At 43.0% G+C, this 23686-nt stretch overlaps 1 protein-coding gene across 1 annotated transcript in view; it reads left to right on the forward strand.

The window, feature by feature from the left end:
- The first annotated feature begins 1643 nt into the window (after positions 1 to 1643).
- LOC141144387 (mitogen-activated protein kinase kinase kinase 3-like) overlaps positions 1644 to 23686 on the forward strand; it is a 254921-nt gene continuing 232878 nt past the window's right edge. Inside the window, exon 1 of the mRNA XM_073630033.1 lies at positions 1644 to 1996. Coding sequence (XP_073486134.1) covers positions 1940 to 1996 — 57 coding nt within the window. The 5' untranslated portion in view covers positions 1644 to 1939. The remainder of the gene's footprint in view (positions 1997 to 23686) is intronic.

Consider the following 23686-nt stretch of genomic DNA (forward strand, 5'->3'; position numbering starts at 1 on the left):
TTAAACTCAATAGGTCAGGTTGCTTCCAAGTTTCCCACGGAGGCGGGCCAGGGCTAGCACTCTGCAAGATACTCTAATCAGACTCATCTTTATACACTTGGAACAGCGGTTCTTTTTCTTGTAGGTCAGCTTGCTTGTCAAACTCTGCAACCCAAGTTAAAAATGCTGTGGCCACAGCATGTGGACAGCCCCATCCCGCTGTTATTTTACTGTTCAGATGGGCAACCAGGAGGCAGTAACACCAAAGCTAATCGGTCCATTTTTACCACCCCCGACCGCCCATCTGAGAGAGACCCATTTCATGAGCAGTGTACCTATTATTCCTAGTGCTAGGTGATCATTTTGTATATATTTACCTACTTATGCACCTTCTCAGGTCCAAAATTAATATTGAACAGAATTAAATGGTTCTAAAGGCTGGAGTTTTTTTACCTTTATTCTTTGCATTAAAGTAGAACTGTAGGCAAAACGTTTTTAAGGCCTCAGCTTCTACCTAGCACTGTCAGTATTGCTGGAATGCCGGCCAGTTGAAAAAAAAAAAAAAACTGGCAGGCATTATAACCCTTCTTACTCTAGCCAAAACAAAAACAAAACAAAAAACACATACTTATACAAATGCTAAATTATTGACAATACCCAAACTCTGTAGGAAACTTTGCAGTGCAGGAATCTTGTAAACCCTTATTCCATTACCCACTATGTAATTGCACAGTGCTGGTTATTTTGTGAATAATAATAATAAAAATTATTATTATTACTACAGTATTATTATTGTGTATACCCTTACTTCATTACCCAATATGTATATTCACAGTGTCGGTTACTTTGTGAAAATAATAACAACAATTATTATTATTATTTTGTAAACTCATAATTCAGTACTTACTATGTAAATGCACAGTGTTGGTTATTTTGAGAAAATAATAATAATAATTATTATTTTTTTGTGTGAACCCTTTCCAAAAAAATGTTTCATTACCCACTATGTACTGTAATTGCACAGTTTTTGGTTACTTTGTGAATAATCATAATAATCAAAATAATAATAATTATTAGTAGTATTTTGTAAACCTTTACTTCATTACCCAATGTGTAAATGCACAATACTGGCTACTTTGTGAAAATAATAATAATAACAACAATTATTATTATTATTTTGTAAACTTCTATTTCATTACCCACTATGTAAATGCACAATATTGGTTACTTTGTAAAAAAAAAAAAATAATAATAACAATTATTATTATTATTTTGTAAACTCCTATTTCAGTACTCACTATTTAAATGCACAGTGTTGGTTATTTTGTGAAAATGTTAATAATATTTTTTATTTTTTGTGAACCCTTTCATTGCCCACGACGTAATTGCACAGTTTTTGGTTACTTTGTGAATAATCAAAATAACAATAATTATTATTAGTATTTTGTAAACCCTTACTTTATTACCCAATATGTAAATGCACAATATTGGCTACTTTGTGAATAATAATGATATTAATTATTATTACCTTTTATGGGGGGAAATTCTTATTTCATTACCAAATATGTACTTGCACAGTGTTGGTTAGTTTTTGAATATTATTATTCTATATTTATGATTTGTCTGTCAGTAGTTGGCGGTGTATTACCAGGAAATGACCGCTGTGTGTCGCGGTGGAGCAGTGTTGGTGTGCTGTGCTCCCAGTTTCCTGCTCTGGGGGGAGATTGCTGACATCACACTTCTCCTTCTTCTTCTCATTACCTCCCAGCTGATGATCGGGGATCGGGTTGTTGCAGAGGATCTCGGTGTCGGTGTTTGTGGGAAGTGGATCGGATCGGATCGGATCGCAGTGTTGTTGGTCTCCGGATGTGATCGGGGAGTTGTGTAGGAGAAGTGTGGAGTCGGAGGAATAGTTCCCTGCCTGGGAGAAGTCCCGGATGGGCTGCCTTGATGTGGATGTATGATCACCCCGGGGGGTGCCGGAGTATTGGGGGGCGAGGAGGAGCAACAAGTCAGGGTGAGTAATGCAGAGTGCTCAGTACTCCGCTCCTCTCTATGTCTGCGATATCCTGCACTGTCACTTTGGCAGAAGTTGGGGCTCTTCTCCTGGCACACAAGGGGTTATCGGTGTGCAGTGCCCCTGGCAGCAGACCAGTGCAGTGTCCCTGCAGGGAAGATTATCAGTGCTGGGTGTTGTGTTGTCACAGTGGCCATGTTCCATTTCCTGTCACTATGCTCTTTGCCCCAGGTATGTATTTACAGTACAGTATATACACATTATATACACTATATGCAGTATATACACATTATATACAGTATACACTATATGCATTATATACAGTATATGAACTATATGCATTATATACACTATATGCAGTATATACACATTATATACAGTATACACACTATATGCATTATATACAGTATATACACTATATACACATACTGTATATACACAATATACATTACATACAGTATATATAGTATACAGTATATACATTATATACAGTATATGCACTATATACAGTATACATATACACAGTATATCCATTATATACACAGTATATACATTAACTGGGCTGTGGGAGCTTCAAGGTGACCATAGAGATCAGGACAGGTCTGGGGGATCACAAGACCGTACACACACTGAACTGCGTGCAAAACTTTTTACTTTGCGTTAAAAAAAAAAAAAAAAAAAAAATCAGAATCTGTTTCCAGCTGCTGTTCCTCTGCCGGCCTGTGTACTCCTTCCTAGCAACTTGCATACATGCTGTTTTGTAGCAACATCAGACACTTCCACACCGCTTTCCATCCCAAAGAATTAACCCTTTACAGCCGACATGGCGCTGGCCCTTTAAAAGACACGCACTTCCCAGTCTTACGATCGATTCCATTTGTAAACAGTGACCCGGCATTGTCAGTGGCAAGGGGACACCAGTTGTTATATTATATGCACAGCCAGCGTAAGAGTGGAGCCAAAGGCAAAACTTTGAGAGGCTTATAACCCCTGTCAGTTTTTTTTTTCCTGACATCTGTGTCCCATTGCAGTGATTTCCCTTCACTTCCTGTCCAATAGCCAAACAGGAAGTAAGTGGAAATCCCTCCAAAGTGAGGGAATGCTGGGTGTCCCCTACAGCAGATATTCCTTCTATTACTGTTCTGGGGACAACCCAAAATTTTAGATTTTCTTTTACTTTCACTTTTGATGATAACAGTAAACAGAACAACTAGAGAGGGCGAGTCTCTGTAATGGGGACACAGACAGCTATAAAAACTGACAGATGTTGTAACTTTGGTTCCTCTAGTAGTTGGTTACTCTAGTTAGTACCCTCCCCATTTTTCCCTGAATTTACGGATGTGGCAATTTAAGTGCTCCCCCCTTTTTCCATTTCCAGGTGTTCTAATCCCTCTCCACTCGGTCCAAAACTTAAAAACAGTTTTGCCTTTAGTTATACTTTAAGGGGTTAAAAATGGAACTTCCGCTTTAAGTACTCGTGACCCCCTGACATTTTTTTTTTTTGGGGGGGGGGTGGGTACCTAGTTTTCACAGGTACCCAGCTCCCTCTTCTTCTCCTGGCACTGCAGCGCCGGAAGGAAGTTCATCTCTCCCCTCCCTGCAATCTTCTGGGACACATCACAGGTCCCGGAAGATTGCCCGGCCATTCATGACGCACATGCGCAGTGCACGCTCAGGTGTGAAGCCACAGCCGGGCGCCCTCACTTGCAATGCCGGCATGGCAGAGAGGAGAGGGAGAGCAGCGAGGCTTCGGGTGGCCACATCGCTGGACCGTGGGACAGGCGAATGTCTGTTTATTAAAAGTCAGCAGCTAGACTTTTTGTAGTTGCTGACTTTTAAATGGGTGGAACTCAGATTTAAGCCCTCGTTCACTTTGGAGTGACTTGTCATGCGATTTGACAGGTCAGCATTTCACTGCAGCTCACCACATCTCCTGGCTATATTGCTGTGTGTACAGCACACATAGAAAACAATTCTCATTTCTATGTACCCTAGCAGTTACTGGCATTTAGCCAGTGTGGAAAATGTGCGAACGAGCCCCAAATTATGGGGTAAATCCTGGATATCAGTCAAACACAACTGGTGGTTTCTACCCCTTTCCCGCTCAATTAAAGTGTTACTAAATGCAGAACAGTAAAATCAGTCTGCATATGTAGTAAAGCATGCTTGGTATACTCACTGTGGAACCTAAGGGGTAATCCTCTGCATTGTGTAAAAAGGCTGTTTGATCCTGTCTTCTCTGATCCTCCCCTTCTTCCACTGTCCCCAATCCATCTCCTGCTAGAACAAAACTTTGGAGTCACTCTGCACATGCTCAGTTTGATATGTAGTGCTAGAATTTTTTTTTGTTTGTTTGTTTGCATGTGATCAGTACAGGGCACTGTCCAGACAGGGGTCCTGCTCTAGCACTACATATCAAACTGAGCATGTGCAGAGTGACTCCAAGGTTTTGTGACTCAGAGGAGAATGAAAACTCCTCCTATAAGCTTTAACCAGACATTGATAGAAGTCACAAGACTGCTATATACTGCTGATGAGAAAAGGTATTTAGCAATTTATATTTACTAAAATAATTTTCATGTTCTGTGTACCGTGGGAGACCAGGAGTAGTGAATGCAGGGTCCTGGGTTTAGTAACATTAAAAAAAAAAATGATTTGGAGATTTTTGGTTAGGCATTTACTTTAATTATAATAAGTGCATTTTCATTATTTGAGTGGATTGTTGTGCAAACTGTTTCTGAAATAGGAGCAGCGGGATGACTTAGAGGAAGGATCCCTGGGTGGTGTCAGGATTAAGTAAGATTGGAGCTGGCAGGAATCAGTGCAATAAAATCTACCAATTATATGTCTTCAGGGTGTCACCACATAGGTCAGGCACTGGATGGTTTTCCTGTGCTCTATCCAGCAATATTACATCGAAGAAGGCTACATGCATATGGGCGGTTTGGCCCATCAGTAATAAATCCCAGTGGGAGGCACAGGTGCCGTGTCCAGGACACACCGCTGCCTGCCTGTTAAAGTCTATGGCAGACCAAAGTATGCACAGCCAGACTCTGTACTGAGCTGTACTTGCATTTAGAACCATATGCATTCAGGGCAGGAATTGTGCGTCCGGGCATAGGGATCGGCTGAAATTCCAACAGTGCGTAGCCCTGCCAGCTCAATAAAAGTCAATAACTCAGTCAACTTTTGTTGAAGAAGCCGGCCCTCAAAAATTGTCAGCTAGTCAGCTACAGGCATTATTTGGGTACTCTGACGGCCGCACTAGAGGTCGTGGTGCACTGCGTTTTCAAAAAAAGGATTGTTTCTTTTTTTTTCCCTGCGTTGTGGTGTCTTAGCAGATTATTATTATTATTATTTATTATAAAAGTTAAAAATTTTCATTGCGTACTTCAGCAAGACGGTAAAATCTTACAGAAGGAAATAGTGAACAGTGCCTTGAAAAAGTATTCACACCCCTTGAAATTTTCCACATTTTGTCATGTTACAACCAAAAACATAAATGTATTTTATTGGAATTTTATGTGATAGACCAACACAAAGAGGCAAATAATTGTGAAGTGGAAGGGAAATGATAAATGGTTTTCAAAATCTTTTACAAATAAATATATGAAAAGTGTGGTGTGCATTTGTATTCAGCCCCCTGAGTCAGTACTTTGTAGAACCACCTATCCCTGCAATTATAGCTGCGAGTCTTTTTGGGGATGTCTCTACCAGATTTTCACATCTAGAGAGTAATTTTTGCCCATTCTTCTTTGCAAAATAGCTCAAGCTCTGTCAGATTGGATGGAGAGCGTCTGTGAACAGCAATTTTCAAGTCTTGCCACAGATTCTCAATTGGATTTAGACTGGGCCATTCTAACACATGAATATGCTTTGATCTAAACCATTCCATTGTAGCTCTGGCTGTATGTTTAGAGTCATTGCCCTTGCTCGAAGGTGAACCTTCACCCCAGTCTCAAGTCTTTTTCAGGTTTTCATCTAAGATTGCCCTGTATTTGGCTCCATCCATCTTCCCATCAATTCTGACCAGCTTCCCTGTCCCTGCTGAAGAAAAGCATCCCCACAACATGATACTGCCACCACCATGTTTCACGGTGGAGATGGTGTGTTCAGCGTGATGTGCAGTGTTAGTTTTCCGCCACACAGCGTTTTGCTTTTAGGCCAAAAAGTTACATTTTGGTCTCATCTGACCAGAGCACCTTCTTCACATGTTTGCTGTGTCCCCCAAATGGCTTCTCCCAAACTGTAAATGGGACTTCTTATGGCTTTAGTTCAACAATGGCTTTCTTCTTGTCACTCTTCTATAAAGGCCAGATTTGTAGAGTGCACGACTAATAGTTGTCCTGTGGACAGATTCTGCCACCTGAGCTGTGGATCTCTGCAGCTCCTCCAGAGTTTCCATGGACCAACAAACCTTCTGAGGGCTTCACAGAACAGCTGTATTGATACTGAGATTAAATTACACACAGGTGGACTCTATTTACTAATTAGGTGACTTCTGAAGGCAATTGGTTCCACTAGATTTTAGTTAGGGGTATCCAAGTAAAGGGGGCTGAATACAAATGCACGCCACACTTTTCAGATAATTATTTGTAAAAAAAAATTGAAAAACATTTATCATTTTCCTTCCACCTCACAACTATGTGGCACTTTGTGTTGGTCTATCACATAAGACCCGGTTCACACACGGGCGGCACGACTTGCAGGTCGCCTCAGCGAGGCGACCTGCAAACGACTTCCGCGGCGACTTGCAAAACGACTTCTGTATAGAAGTCTATGCAAGTCGCCCCCAAAGTCGTACAGGAACCTTTTTCTAAGTCGGAGCGACTTGCGTCGCTCCGATTAGAACGGTTCCATTATACAGAACGGGAGGCGACTTGTCAGGCGACTAGGTCGCCTGACAAGTCGTCCCTGTGTGAACCGAGTCTTACAGCCAAATAAAATACATTTACGTTTTTGATTGTAACATGACAAAATGTGGAAAATTTCAAGGGGTATGAATACTTTTTCAAAGCACTGTACATCCAATATCACAATAATTATAGAACAAGATGAGTCACAGCATATTTTAGGTACAAAACGGCAAATGAAGATAAAGCTTTCCTGGCACATAATAAGGGGTACCATTTAGATCAAATGTATATAACTAGCGGGTGGAATACCCTTTCTAAATTACCCAGACGTAATGGTTTGAGATTATGAAATAATGCTACCTTCTGAGGCCCCTTCACCCTTTTACACTTGTGCGACTTTTCCGGCAGCTTTGGACATCAGAGTCACATGACAAGTCGTACCCCATGATTCCCAATAATAACCATTCATATCTGTGTGACTTCAAAGTAGTCCCTGTACTACTTTGGTCCGACTTTGACGTGAGTTGAGGTCCATAGACCTCAAGTTTACACAGGCATTCCCTGAAATGGCGTCAAAATCGCGGCCGCAAAATCATGTGACTTTAAAGTCGCGGCAGTGTGAAAGGGGCCTAAGCAGGGTCTTGCCTGCATGTTTTTACGTTTTTCCTAAGAGAAAACTTAGTTTTTCATTTTGGACAGCGTAAGGTAGGATTATAATCCTTGTAAGATTTCGTTTTGCAATCTGTGTGCCATTTGGGGGATTTCCCTTCACTTCCTGTCCCAAAGCCAAACAGGAAGTGAGGGAAAATTTCCTGGTGCCAAACCCTTTGGAATAGGAAGTGCGGCCCTTCAGCAGTCTGTAGTGGGAACATCGATTCTGGTAATAGCATTGATCTCTACTAGCCTCATGTAACATGTTCCCAGTGAAGTGACTGACCTTGGGTGATACACATAGAGTAAACAAATCATCCTACGTAAGTTGTACCTATTTATCTGCAGTCTTCTCTTTTTTACATCCATTCAAAGTTCAGAATAGCTGTCAATACTGCTATCACCTCCCCTGTCACCTTATTTCTCTTGATGTCAGGAAAACTTGTCGGAAGTGATTTATGCTGATAACAGAGGAACAAAGCAGCAGACAGAAATGAAACTTAGTACTCTGGATTGAGTACACACTATAGAGGGATATGCTTTGTTCATATTTCATGTCTGAGGTTTACAATCACTTTAAGGAAAACATACAATGTAGCTTGTAACCAGAGGAAAAAGGTGAACCTGCTGCCCATTTCAGCCAAGAAGATCCTTATTATCTAGGGCCTCATTCACACAAGCACTGAGGTCAGTAGACCGTGAATAGGCCTGTTTTTACAGCTTGAGATGTCTTGTTCTGCATGCAGGCAGCCCATGTTAAGTGTATGGGGATGCAGCTTCTGCATGGACACAGCCGCTTTTCCCAACCTGACAGACATGTGGCTGCGGGTGATTGACTCCGAACGCATAGTATTCACTGTCTGTCGGCCTCAGTGCCCCTCTCAATGAGCTGTAAATAGTGGTAGAAAAATTAAAGAATGTTGATGATTGGGCAGTAAAGACAGATCCCTTCTCTCTACTCCCCATTACAGTTCTGAATCAGTTTAAAGGGTTTGTAAAGGTTCGTGTTTTTTCACCGTAATGCATCCTATGCATTACGGTGAAAAAATACCTGTCAGTGACCGGCCCACCAGCCCCCCCGTTTTACTTACCTGAACCCTCGAACTTGTCCCACGGGGATGTGCTCTCTCTCTGCCTGGGGTTCTCGGCTCTTCTCGGCGTTCGCAGTCATTGGCTCCCGCTGCTGTCAATCAGATCCAATGACGCGGGGGGCGGGGTTGTGTCCTGCATTCGGTCTCTATGGATGCCGAATCCTGGACTCGCTAGCACGCCCGCAAGGTAACCCCCCAGGAGAGCGCTTCTCCTAGGGGGTTATCTGATGTGGGGAGGAGACGAGAGAGCCGTCGGGTGACCCCAGAAGACCATGTTCGGGGCCAAAACGAGCTGCACAGTGGAGGTAAGTATGACATGTTTGTTATTTAAAAAAAAAAAAAAAAAAAACCTTTAGTGTCACTTTAAGACTGGGTTCACATACTGTATATGTGAATTGGATGTGTTTTACACTGAATCAAATTCTCATGAGTGTCAATCCGTGTGAGTGTGACCGGCTTTCGATGGTTCACACATTTCTGAGGCGGCTGCGGTGTGAATTTGAAAAGGATCTTGTGTGTTTTTGGGTCTGGTTCAGGTGTGAATTCAGGGAAAAATTTGCACCTGAACCAGTGAACACAAACGCACAGGACACGGGACTGTAATTCGCAGCCAGACCTGTGTGAACCCGGCCTTAATGAAATCCTGACATGGCTGTCCCGAAAAGTCTTATCCAAAATACAGGCCATGGTATTGTTATCCATAACAAGTACAAACCGGCAACTCGACAGCTTCTCCATAGAAAATTTTATTATAGCATTACAGCAGTAACATCATCCAAAATGCGTTGTTATGGGTTCACCGATTTCCTTAGAATGTCTTTCTGTCCTGTGCCATGGTATCTCCTGGTTGTGGTTGGTTTAGGTTTGTTCTTCCGTATCGGTCAGGAAGGTTCTCCTCTGTTAGGTGAAGCTGATAACACTGACAATCCCTTAGAGTAAACACTGGCTGTTCTGACATATTGAGCTCTTTATAATAAAGTGGATTCTACATAACCGCACATTAGACCTGTGTATGAACAAACTACATACAACTACTCGTGTCATGGCTTGTCAACAGTACGCTGCAAGTGTAAGTTATCTTATGCACAATACAGCAACATGCACACCTTCCCCTGTGTGTACAATACCGGATTTATCATGCAACCAGGAGGTAAAGGTGCCCCGTCCAGCCCCGGTGCCTGCAGCTGGTCAAAGTCTATGACAGGCTGAAATATGCTGTGCCTGGATGCGATATCGAGTGCTATTTGTGTATAGGGCCCTATGGGGGAAATTTACTAAAACTGGAGCATTCAGAATCTGGTGCAGATGTACATGGTAGCCAATCAGCTTCTAACTTCAGCTCGTTCAATTAAGCTTTGATAATAAAACCTGGAAGTGGATTGGTTTCTATGCAGAGTTGCACCAGATTTTGCTTGACCTAGTTTTAGTAAATCTCCCTTGATGCATTTAGAGACGTATGCCTATAACCCAGAGTACCTGCCTTTTTGGCAAATTTAAGTACCACTCTGTACAGCGTCCAGCCACAGCGTAGCTTAATCTGTCGTACATAGACTTTGATGGGCTGCAGGCATCGGGGCTGGACGCTGCACCTGTGCTTCTCGGGCACACAAAATCATTAGGATTGGATGCCTAGTGTGCAAGGGGCCTTCTATGTGTAGCATATAAAAAGCATACTACCAGGTTGGCTCTAAAGCAGGGGTGGCAAACTTGATTTCATTGTAGGCTGCATCAGCATTATGGTTGATCTCAGAGGACTGGTTGTATCTGCAAGACTATATAAATGTATCTACTTCTTATCATATTAAAAATTGCCTCTGCCCCCGATTATTATTGGTTTTAGTGGACAGCTGTGAAGAGCAAATGCAGACCTGCATGGAACCCTCCCACTTCTGTAGCAGATGATGCCAGTGTGAAGAGGAGGATCACACACAGCTGGTATCATCCTCAAAAAACTTTATTGGAGACTGCTCAGAGAGAACATGGTTTTGCCATTGTGTTCTGTCTAAGCAGTCTCCAGTAAAGTTTCTTGTTAATGATACCAGCAGTGTGCGACCCTCCTTTTTAACTGCCATAGAATTGTATTATTATCATAAAAAGTATTAGCAATTGTTCAGAACACCCCCTCCCCTTACATGAGATGTGAAGAGCCCCTCCCCCCCCCCCCAACCCATCAGTAGTCAAGAGTCCTTCATCCTGCCATACATCACCGTGCACTCCCCCTACCTTGTGCTGCTGCCGGGAAGAAGCTGGGGCGGAGATGAGAGGCAGAAAATGCAGGGTCTGGAGGAGGACCAGAGGAGGGCTGAAGTGTGAAGGGCTAAATGTGATGGATTGGAGGTAGCCTGATGTAAATGGACATAAGCCATCACAGGTTGGCCACAGTCCTCTGTCAAAGTGCACACACAAACTGAACACGCACAGCTGTCGCAAAACTGCGTCTGTCCATTCAGCTTCATTCAGCTGGGGGCTTTTCACAGATTCTCAGCTGAACGCAGTGCAGTGCCCTGTGCAATAGGGCCCTTATGGTGCGATTATCTCCTATGGTACACCCATCAGGGCATTACTTATTATAAAGACAATAAAGTTACTATATTATATAGACAAAGAAGTTAAAGAAAAAAAAAAAAAGATGGGCAGACTCGAAGGACTACTCTGTCTTTTTCTGCTGTCACTTTTCTATGTTTCTATGTGAAGACACTTCTTTTTTGGTGGTATGGCCCTTTACTGCGGCAGACAGCCTTGTAGGTAGAATGGGTCACGAGCGTACTGATTAGCATACTCTAATACCCCTTTATAAATAGTCTCTGCTAAGAGCCTGAAAACCGCCTCCTATTCATTCCAGTGTGACTTTTCACATCCAGGCGGTGCGCTTGCGGGACATTGTGAAAAGTCCTGCAAGCAGCATCTTTTGGGCGGGTTGGGAGCACTGTATACAGCGCTCCCAAAACACCACAGCCTATTGGAATGAAGGGGCAGCGCCTTCAAAGTGCCTTAAATGCGATTTGAAAGCGCTGCAAAACTGGAATTTTTAACCCCTTTCTTGGGGTTAAAAGTGCCCCGCCAGAAAAGTGGCGCAAAGGCGCAGATTAAACAGCTGTAAAGCGCCGCTAAAACGAGCGGTGCTTTAGCGCTAACACAGCTGCGGCCCCAGTGTGAAAGGGATTGAAGTGCATTCGCACTCCCTCCAGCTTGAGTCTGAAAGCTGTACGGAGTCTGTGCAGGAGCCTGACATTGTATCCTCGATGTGCTGATCGTAAGTGCATTACTTTGCGGCTTCTGTTAAGAAAGAAATAATAAATGCACATTTTTAACCTGCAAAAAATGTGCATTTATTATTTCTTAGTAAAAGGTGAATGTAGCGTTTAATTCCCCTGATTTTATGTTTTTGATATTTTTTTTATTACTTTCTTTGTTTAGGACCTCATTACAGATGCATTTTTCGGCAAATAAATAAGAGCCTCAGGCGCAGCTGAGCAGTATTGGTACAGTGCTTGTGGAAAAGCCATAGGCAGGGTATCTTTGGTTTTTGGCCAGACATACACTTTAAAGATTACCACATACTTGTTATGTTGGGAAATCGTTCTTTTTTTAATATTCGTAGTAAATGTTGTGTCTGGGTTTGAGTTTGTTTCAGTTTGTTGGGATGAACCCAGAGGACTGTATGAATCACACGCCTTCATCCCCCTAACCAAGACGCGTTGTGTCTGAAACAATGACACACAATCATGCAGTATGTAGATGTATGTGTGAGACTGCTAATTGATCTTTTATTGGGATGTGGTTGCCAAGCAATTGCAATTTAATTTTGGCATTACCTAATGTTTTTTTTTCTTTTGTATGTGAGGTGATTCATTGAAGGATTTTCTGTGAGGAAACTTAATGAATTAGTCACACATAATAAAAGGGCAAAAAAGCCATTAGAGACTATCCTACACAGCACTATGGCTGAGATTGTGTGTGCGGCTGTGTGAAGGATGTGATCTCTAAGCATGGACATTGTCTCAGGCCACCAAGATTGTGAGAGCTGTGAACACCCTATCCTGTGGCACATGGAAGATTCTAGTAATGAATCATAAATCAATCCCTTCTCACACTTGAAATAGCTGTGAGGCCTGGACAGGCTGATGTACTGTATGTGCTAGACTAGAGGATGGTGGTGGGCACCTGCTACAATATAGGGGCCTCACACTGGGCCTCACACTAGACCTTCAGCTCTTCCCATACAGGTTCATGGCTGTTTTTGTTTGAGATGATACCAATGCACAGCAGTATCATTTTAAAGTGTATTTAACATGAACACTTTTTTTCAACAAAATATAAAGTTCTGGTCCCCCTGCAAGTCAATGGCATAACGTGCTAGTATGCACCACATACAAGCACTTTATGGCAGACTGACCAATAAAACGGATTCCTCCAGCGGCGTAATGTCACCGCTGCCAGTCTCCCTTCTCTTTCGTGGACTGGTGGCCCTAAAGCCAAAACATTTTTATTCCAATAGAGTAGAGGAGGGCTAGAGGGTTTTACTGTGTCCCCAAGAGCGAGATTCCAGATGTCCTGGTGCCCTTTTTCACTGGGAATGAAAGTGCAGGAAACCCCAAAATTTTGAATTGTCACCATTACGGTAGTAATTGCGAAATCTTTCAGTGGGGACACTTGTTCCAATGAAAGATGACTACGAGAAGATTTCCCTCATTTTGGAGAGTTCAGCGTTCAGCTCTTGCCTCCCATTATATCTATGAAACAGGAAGTGAAATTAATTCTCAGCAAAGGGACACTAATAGCAAAGGAGCAATGACAGGGGAATTCATCTTTTCCTTTTCCAGGGGTCTCCAAACTACAGCCCACGGGCCAACTCCAGCCTACTGCAATATTTTATCCAGCCCTGATTGGGGGGGGGGGGGGGGGCGGCTGTGATGTTTATTTGGAATTTCTTTGCTTTGTTTTACTTATTTTTTTCAGTTGTTCAAAATAATGTCACACTAATTACATAAAAAAAAAAAAAAAAAATCTAACTACCGTATATACTTGAGTATAAGCCGAGTTTTTCAGCACATTTTTTTGTGCTGAAAGTGCCCCCCTCGGCTTATACTCGAGTCAAGCACTTTTCCGGTGCAAATAATGACATTTCCTAAACTGAATTTGGGGCCCCGTATCAGGGCCACTTGGTGTTAGGAACCTCAAATTTGTAGTACAAACCCAGTGGAACTAGCACTACAACATATCCAAAGCTGGGGTTCCTAGCACCAAGTGGCCCCGAGATATGGGGCCCCAAAGTCGGTTCGGAAAATGTCATTCTCTGCTGCAGAAAAGTGCTTGACATTTTCTGAACCGAATTTGGGGCTCCGTATCTCGGGGATATGTTGGATATGTTGTAGTGCTAGTTCCACTGGGTTTGCACACCAAATTTGGGGTTCCCGGGATACAGTGGCCCCGGGATACAGGGCCCCAAAGTCGGTCAACTGTGTCCATCTGCAGCAATGTCATTTCGGGACCCTTTGGGGCCAGAGACCCCAAATTTTGGCTGCAGCTAGGGGGCATGTAGGAACCCTTAACTACCGAGTTCGGGGGACCTATGGCTGCAAATGGGCACAGTGAGGCTGCAAATGGGCATTGTTGACCCTCTTTTCTACTTACAGTAGCTGTGCATTTCTCACCCTAGGCTTATACTCGATTCAATAATTTTTCACAGTTTATTATGGTAAAATTAGGTGCCTCGGCTTTTATTCGGGTTGACTTATACTCGAGTATATACGGTAATTAATTCATTTCAATTTGGTTCATTCAAAGTCTACTTTTTTCCAGTCTGCATATACAGTATATGTAAAATATAGAATGTGGCCCTCAAACTGAAAAGTTTTGGTGACTCCTGCTCTACTCTATCCAATACTACAAAAGAGAGAAAAATTTGGGATTTGGGTATTCTCTAAAGTGACCCTGTCACCACAAGTCACTTATAAAGAGAAGGCCAGCACTGTAAAGACACTTATCTATATTCACTGTGTCCTAAAATGCTGCCGCTTCACTGCAAGTATTCGATCTTTCCGGGTGGGTCAAATACATGCTCCCCCCCCCCGCACACAATGGTTCCTCCCGCTGGCTTGTATGTCTTGTAGTGATCTACATAAAGGCAAGAGAAAATACAGCATGCTGCGGGGGGTGCTGAAAGTGTGGAATCCCTGCAGTGGCCTAGGAGCAGTGCAGCGATGGTGTTTCAAGGCACGGGTTGCATGGGGCGGTCCTGTTATTTTTTTTACGTGCATGAATTTGGAATGAGTTTCTATTCATGACAATATGTTACCATGTTCATCTAAAAATAATACAGCATAATGTACTGAGTGTGCCCTGAGTTTAGATGAGTGCACTGGCAGAAAAATCTATCTGAGGCATTTTTAACTGTGTCGAAGACAGAGGCATCAAAAAGCATCCAGGAACCCAGGCCGGCGGTATATGCGTACCATAACACCTCAATGGAAACATTATTTTCCACAGAATGGTGTTTGTTGTTATGGAACGGTTCAGGCATAGACATCCAGAGCCCTTCCTGTGGAGGTAAATACGCTCATGCTGTGCCAGCACTTACACACAGTCCAGGGCCTTGTTTTGGGAAAAGGGAAAAAATTCTCAGGGGCCATGTACATATTCTATCCCATCAACATGTTTCCCACAAACTGTGTTTTGGAAAGTGATTTATAGTGGAAAAAAGAAACTGGCTTAGAACATGAATGTAACAAATGCAGCATGTCTTATCACATGGACACTAGCCCGACATAACATAACACATAACACCAGCTGATATATGATAGTGTATGTAAACCCTGACAAAGAACTTTTATTATTTGCTCCCTTTTGGTCTGCTGAATACCAAATTGAAAGCGTTTTGTCATATTTGTTTAATAGATGCAAAAAATGCTTGTTGATACTGACAGAAATCTTGTCAGCTGATCGCTTCCTGTGCTATCTGTCTGTACACAAGGAGGGGTTATGTAGATAAGGGGAAGTCATGAAGTAGGCAGGGCTGACACCACTTGCTTAGGAATTCAAAGCTGTGTTGTCATGTCAAAGAGGAAGGTAGGAGAATAATATTTTTGGCACAGCAACAGTTATAGCTCTGTACTTGCAGGGTGTTTAAAGAGGAGGTAAACTCTGCTAAAAAAAAAATTCCCTGCAAAGTAAAGGCAGATTGTGTTAGTATGCATCGCATACTAGCACATTATGTGAGACCTGCAAACGAAGCCAGTGTCGTCCTCGCTGCAGGCCGCATCCATCTTCGACCGTCTTCCTTCTGGGGCTGCGGACTCTGGCTGTGTGACTGACTGGAGTCGCCGATCAGGGATGCCAAACAGTGCCCATCAGTAATGCCAGTCAGTGCCCATCAGTAATGCCTGTCAGTGCCTCCTCACCAGTGCTGCCTAATAGTGCCATCTATCAGTGCCGTCTATCAGTACCACCTATCAGTGCTGCAAATTAGTGCCTCCTCATCAGTGCCTATCAGTGCAGCCTCATCAGTGCCCGTCGGTGAAGGAGAAAACCTACTTATTTACAAAATTGTATAACAAAATATCAAGGCATTTTTTATTTGTAGCATAAAAAAAGCCTGTGGTGATCAAAATACCACCAAAAGAAAGCTCTATTTGTGGGGGGAAAAAAAGATAAAAATTTCATATGGGTACAGTGTTGCATGACCACGCAATTGTCATTCAAAGTGCGACAGTGCCGGAAGCTGAAAATTGGCCTGGCAGGAAGGGGGTAAAAGAGCTTTGCATTGAAGTGGTTAAAGAGGAGCTTCCCCCAAAAAATGAAAAGTCAGCAGCTACATATACTGTAGCTGCTGACTTTTATTATAAGGACACTTAACCTGTTCAGGGATCCAGCGATGTTCTCACCTGAGCCTTTTCTTCAATTGGCTTCTTGTGCAGGCATTGGCATCTCAAGTAAAGGAATAGGGAAGCGAAGCTTGTGCTTCACAGCCTGTGTCCTACTGTGCATGCACCAGCCGTGCTGTGAATTGTGAATGGTCTTATAGTCTTCTGGGACCTGTGACATGTCCCAAAAGACTGTGGGCCAAAGGGGGGGGGGGGGTGAACTTTGGGCGCAGATCAACACGGCGATCTAAGTCAGAAGTAGGAGCAGGTACCTGTCAAAACCAGGTACCCGCTCCCCCCCCCCCCAAAAAAAAAGTGCCAAATGTGGCAGGGGGTGGGGGGTTGCAGACAAGTCAAATTTCCCCTTTTTGGGTGGATCTCTGCTTTAAGGAATTCTATTGGTTCAGCCATTAACCTGAATTAATTTAGATTAATTCACCAGCAAAGCTGCTTTGCCAGTAAACTCTTCTTATACCATACGTGTTTGGTTTTGGATGTGTTCGGGCAAAATGCTTCAGCTCATGGCCTGGACGAAACTGGGCTAAGGCTACTTTTACTCTGTGAAACAAAAGAGGGGGGAAATTTGCCCAGTGGAGAGAGACCAGGCAATAAAAGGGGTTACTATTAGCAACAAAAATAGATCAAAATTAATTATATCAAAAAAGTATCAAATTTATTGATTGAAATGAATCACATCATCTAAAGTTAATCGAACAGTTGGTTCAGGTACATTGATGTATTCCATAAAAACACTTGATCACAGTATGGTATTGAGCAAATAACCATATAACAATGTAAACAAACAAGACAACACACACAAAATACAAGACAATGCTGAACACGGTTCGGACGCTTTGTGGTGGTCAGTGAGCCAGTATCTAGTTCAATTAAGGCAAAATTATTATCCCAAAAGGATCATAGTAGATCACTTAATTATCAGAATTTTGATGATAGCTGGCACTGATCAAGACGAAATGAAAGGGAGACAGGATAGAGGGGAGAGATGGTGAGAGAGGAGACTATGGGGTAGAGGAACCAGGCCAGTATCAAAAAGTTGTTAGCATGCAGGTACTCTTAGTGACTATGCAAAGAGGCCAGGGACTGAAAAAATAGTCCCACGTAGGTCAGGTAGTCCATGGGGTACAAGTGGCGTGGTTTAGTATGGTCCACACAGGTGGTAGATTGGTTCTAACTCTAGAGGTTAAATCTTCCTTGGATTTCACAGGCAGTAGACAGCACAAAAATATAATTCATAGCAGCATTGATTGCATACATTAAATCACTTGTTGGTCGCTGACTGTAGATATCCTTGCCCTTATGTATGTAACAATGTTACTGCAGCACTGACACAGGTAGCTAAGGGACCTATGAGTCAGTGTCCGGACTAGTAGTACAGTCCTTTAGTTGGTATGAAAAAATTAAATCTGTACATTACCTCTGTATTAGAGAAGTCAGCTCCAGCGGTCCATGTCTGTGCAGTTGGCAGAGTATTATGGTTGCTTTTAGGCTGTAGGGATTCTCGTTCACCTTTAGTGAGTGCGCTCACACATCACTGACCATGCAGTCAGTTCTCTGCTCCGTTGCCCTATAGCTCCGCCAACCCGCCTGGTACTCGTGTATGAGTACCGCTGTTAGTGCCTACAGAAGCGGGCGTTAGTTCTCTCCTGGGTGTCCAGCTCCCATAGCGTCTTTGGACGTGATGGCGCCGTTGATGACATCAGTGCGTTTCACTGGGCTAGAAGCGTAGCCTCATCTTGGACGTTGATTGGTGTAGAGGCCACACTCCCTTTTTATTGCGGTGTTTTTGCGTGGTCATGGCCAATCAGATATGGTCATTTACAAGGGATAGTGTCTCGTTCTATGTAATGGTTACTTTTACGAAATTCACATTCTTAAACAAATAGATATCTTGGATAACACAGCTCAGACAATTAGCCGTTAGTGAGTCAATTCCACTTCACTTCAGGGGAAACTTTTGTATTGCTAAAGCATAATATGTATGGGTGGTAACAGGTAATATGAAGACACTACAATAGCAGTAGGAGAATTAAGGAGTGAGACAAGATCACTCATTTAAAGCGGGGTTCCACTCAAATTTTTAACTTAATCTTACCCCCTTCAGTTAATTGCATAGATGTTCAAATGCCGCACGAAAACATTTTTTATCGCTGTAATTACCTTTATATTGTACTTTATTGTGGCACTTCCTGTCTCTCCTCCCATGGGAGTAGGCGTGTTTATTGCCTTTATAAAAAAAGGGAAAGAAAAACTGCGCTATAGACCAAAATGAACAATTAATCGTTGAAAAGCTGCAATCCTGACAATAAACATCAATTGTGGGAAAAACATAAAAAGTAAAAGGAATTGCGCTAATGCATGTGCAAAGTAACATAAAAACGATATATATAAAGTTAAGTACAAAAATAGAAATAAAACTGGATGTGAATAACAGTTGATGATAATCCACCGTAATGTCCCAATAAAATAAGAGCTCAATGTAGTATGTAAAGAACTCCAATTCGCCCAAAAAGTGCAAAAACAAAAAGTCCAAGTGATAATACGATCAGTGACAGCAAAGGAGGGTCCACCACCAGGGATAGAAGGGGTTGCTCCTTACCAGATGGCCATGACCCCCCACTACAGAGGGTCACAGCAAGCAGATAAGATTGTAACACAGAGATTGGGGACTTCTATCAGCATCCACCAGGGGTCGCCTCACCGCCAGTCACTCCAGCAAAGCCAATGGCAGGGATACACCATAGAATGAAAAGGAGCTCACATAGTGTAAAACCATCGAGAATTTATTTAAAATCAAATAACAAAGTGAACACTTACAAAGCGTATGTAGAAAGAAAGCCTTAAGTCCGGTTCCTTGGCCACAGGAGCACGGACAAACCCGTCCTACTGGAACACAACACTGTTTGGGGGTGACGTCAGCGCGTCGTCTGGCTCCGCCCTACGCGTTTCGTGACATCATCACGTCTTCCAGGGGCACGAAAGACGTGATGGAAGACGTGATAATGTCACGAAACGCGTAGGGCGGAGCCAGACGACGCGCTGACGTCACCCCCAAACAGTGTTGTGTTCCAGTAGGACGGGTTTGTCCGTGCTCCTGTGGCCAAGGAACCGGACTTAAGGCTTTCTTTCTACATACGCTTTGTAAGTGTTCACTTTGTTATTTGATTTTAAATAAATTCTCGATGGTTTTACACTATGTGAGCTCCTTTTCATTCTATGGTGTATCCCTGCCATTGGCTTTGCTGGAGTGACTGACGGTGAGGCGACCCCTGGTGGATGCTGATAGAAGTCCCCAATCTCTGTGTTACAATCTTATCTGCTTGCTGTGACCCTCTGTAGTGGGGGGTCATGGCCATCTGGTAAGGAGCAGCCCCTTCTATCCCTGGTGGTGGACCCTCCTTTGCTGTCACTGATCGTATTATCACTTGGACTTTTTGTTTTTGCACTTTTTGGGCGAATTGGAGTTCTTTACATACTACATTGAGCTCTTATTTTATTGGGACATTACGGTGGATTATCATCAACTGTTATTCACATCCAGTTTTATTTCTATTTTTGTACTTAACTTTATATATATCGTTTTTATGTTACTTTGCACATGCATTAGCGCAATTCCTTTTACTTTTTTTGTGTTTATTGCCTTTCCCCGGTGCCGCACTGTCTTCTGGGAGCTTAGTGTCAGGCTTCCCAAGATTCAGTGCGGAAACAATGATCATGCTTGTGAACAAGCTGTTAATGAACAGCATTCACCGCATCCAGGAAATCAATGCTTGTGGGCTTCGCATGCCCACAAGCAAGATGGACACAGCCAGCATCACATTTTTAAAGTTATTCTTCAGTACGAAAACAGACAGAGGCGGAAATATTACACCCAAACTGTGAGTATTATTTTGGGATTAGCAAAGTGTCTCAATGACCTAAAAAAAAAAAAAAAAAAAAAAAGATTGGTTGCCGGACTCCCACTTTAAATAGAGAGGGAGGAGGGGAATTTTCAAAGAACCAAACCACCAAAAGTAGACAAACAATAACATATATATATATATATATATATATATATATATATATATATATATATATTTTTATGTAATCAATTGGGGAGACAATCAAAGATTAAACGACATTGATTAGCATAGAAGTGGACTGAGTTAATTTATTATTTAGTAAATGTAGCTGGGTGCTATTCCCTGACATCCATATGGAGATAAGGGAGGGGAAGATCATTTAGGTCTCCAAAAACACCTGTAAATTTAATTCAGTATTTAAACCAATTGGAATGAGGGACTTCAAACGCTACACCCACCACTTCTCTTTTTGCAGGAGCACACGATCAAAGTCACCATGTCTGGTGGATAGCTTTAAAGCATAAATGCCTTTAACCTGCATGCCTGCAGAGCTTCCACCGTGGTATAGAGCAAAATGTTTGGCTAACGGCTTTTCTGGAATTTTTCCTTTTTCATTAATTTCCCGTATGTGTTCCCCTATTCGGATTTTGAGCGGTCTCTTAGTTTTGCCTATGTAAATTTTGGGGCAAGAGCAAGTTATCATATATATGACCCTGGATGTAGAGCAGTTTATTAAGTCTCGTATTTCATAGCTTTCTTTACCCAATGTTTCTCCAAAATGGAGAGAACTGTGTTCCACTGGGAACCAAAAGCAGTTATAATTCTAGTCTGATCATTTGTTTTCTGGGAACGATGGACGTCGGGGTCAGGTGGTTCTAGGGCAAGTAGACTGTCATGATCTCTACTTGTGACTTTTTTTGGCGCTCTTAATTTGTTTATGCGAGTAACCACGTTCGCGGAACCTCGCATAGAGTTCACGGGATTCCTGTCCGTAGTCACTACTCTTCGTGCAGTTCCTTTTGATGCGTAGAAATTGCCCCACTGGTATACCATTCTTTAGCCAGTGGGGGTGGTGACTTGTGGCGCAGAGGAGGGTATTAGCTGCCGTCTCTTTGTGAAACGTACAAATGTGAAGCGTGCCATTCTCAAGGGTGATTTGCAAGTCAAGGAAGGATAAACTTACCCGATCAAAATTATACATTAACCGTATATTTCAATGGTTTACATTTAGTTCATTCATGAACTTGTGCAAGTCATGGAGAGTACCCCTCCATATCACCAAGATATCTTCGATGTACAGCAACCAGGTATGTACATGGTCATGGTACGATGGATAGACATCCTCCTCTTCCCACAGACCCAAGTGTAGGCATGCGTAGGCTGGGGCCCATGCTGCCCCCATAGAGGTACCTCGTATCTGCTGGTAGTAAGTAGTTGAGAACTGAAAGTAGTTGTTGAGTAATGCAAACTTCAATACGTCAATTAGAAATTCATTCTATGGACCTGATTCGGGGTATGAATATTCTAAGAATGTCTCTACGGCTTTAATACCGCATTTGAGGGGCATTGAAGTGTACAATGACTCAACATCAATTCCTACTAGCCACACATCCTCTATTTGATTTAGCCCAACCAGTTCAGAAATTTTTGCCAGTACGTGTCTGATATCCTGTTGGTGAGTTGTTGGTGTGCACTCCTGGGGGTTTCTTTCCTTCTTATACAGAAACTTAGAGCCCTTGCACACTGGGGCGGTTTGCAGGCGCTATTGCGCTAATAATAGCGCCTGCAAACCGCCCCGAAAGTGCTGCTACTTTCATTCCAGTGTGCAAGCCCCGAGGGCTTGCACACTGGAGCGATGCGCTGGCAGGACGGTAAAAAAAGTCCTGCTAGCAGCATCTTCGGAGCGGTGAAGGAGCGGTGTGTATACCGCTCCTTTACCGCTCCTGCCCATTGAAATCAATGGGACGGCGCGGCTATACCGCCGGCAAAGCGCCTCTGCAGAGGCGCTTTGCGGTGGTATTTAACCCTTTCTCGGCCGCTAGCGGGGGGTAAAACCGCTCCGCTAGCGGCCGACGCTGCCCCCCCGCCCCAGTGTGCAAGGGCTCTTATGGTTCAGTTTCCTGGAGGTAGTCAGATATTTACAGTTTCATTCAGTTAAAAGGGACATACAATTGTTTTCTTTGTGCCCTGTTCACATCTCAACACTAGTGTGATGTGCGTTGCCATGCAGTGTGCAGCAGGTCTGCAGTTTTCCAGAGTGTGCTGGTTGTCACTCTCAAGTGTCACTATGTGGCACTTCTAAGGCTCCATGCACACTGGAGCTGATAAACTGCAGTTTATTGGAGTTTGGGCGTTTTTTTTTAAAAGCCCATAAACTCCACTCTACGTTATCCTATGTGTCCATGCACACATGGACGTTTTTTAGCTTTAATGAGCAGTGGAGTTTATGGGCTTTTTTCTGAACGCCAGAAATTCGCGTTCAAAGTGGCGTTTTTCACCGCCAAAAAAAGCTAAACGCTCATAAACGCGTTTTAATTAGCGTTCGGCGTTCTATTTTTTCCAATGCATTGTGAGAGTTTGGTATGCATTGTGGGATTTTTGGAATGTCCTCTGTGTATTTTTATTAAAAACACCCATAAACGCTAACGCTAAAAAACGCTCATAAACGCTCATACACACTAGTACAAAACGCTGTTAAAAGCACATTTTTCAACCGGAGTTTTCTGCCAGCAATCTGGCATCCAGAAAAAGCTTTTTTGAACTTCAGTGTGCATGGAGCCTTATAAAGTTAAAAAAAATAAAAAGTTCTTCACAATTTTTTTTTTTTCATGGGAACGTTAACATGACTGCTGAGGTGCAATAAGCCCAGGTCCCAACCATCACTTGTCATACCTTACCCCTTCTTCTCAACCAATAAGAACCACACATACAACCAATAACGTTGGAAAGGGCAAGGCCACAGCTTTATTTAAAACAACATTAACATTAACCTTAACATTAACCTTTTGGACCGTGCCAGTCACAGTTGTACTGTGAGCACTCAACTACCAATGTAAAAGGGAGATGAAGGAGGGGCCTGTCCTTACCATCAGTGCCGGACCGGCCGTCAATCTCCCAATTACCATCCGGGCATCAAAGGGGTGCCATATTTGCTGGCAAGGTTACCAAAACCGCAACACGCTGTGACATACCATCAAAATTAGGGTGGGAGGGTGGGCAGCTCTTCCATGCTTCCGTCCGAAAAGGACCATAATCCCCTGGGGTGCCAAACTCCTGAGCTCAGGCCCAACCCTTTTCCCCTTTTGTACCAATCCTGAGTTATAACAACTTTACTGCAACTCCTCCCTGGTCATGCCCCCATCAGTCAGGG

Source organism: Aquarana catesbeiana, linkage group LG05 (genome assembly GCF_042186555.1).
Source record: "Aquarana catesbeiana isolate 2022-GZ linkage group LG05, ASM4218655v1, whole genome shotgun sequence".
NCBI lineage: Eukaryota > Metazoa > Chordata > Amphibia > Anura > Ranidae > Aquarana > Aquarana catesbeiana.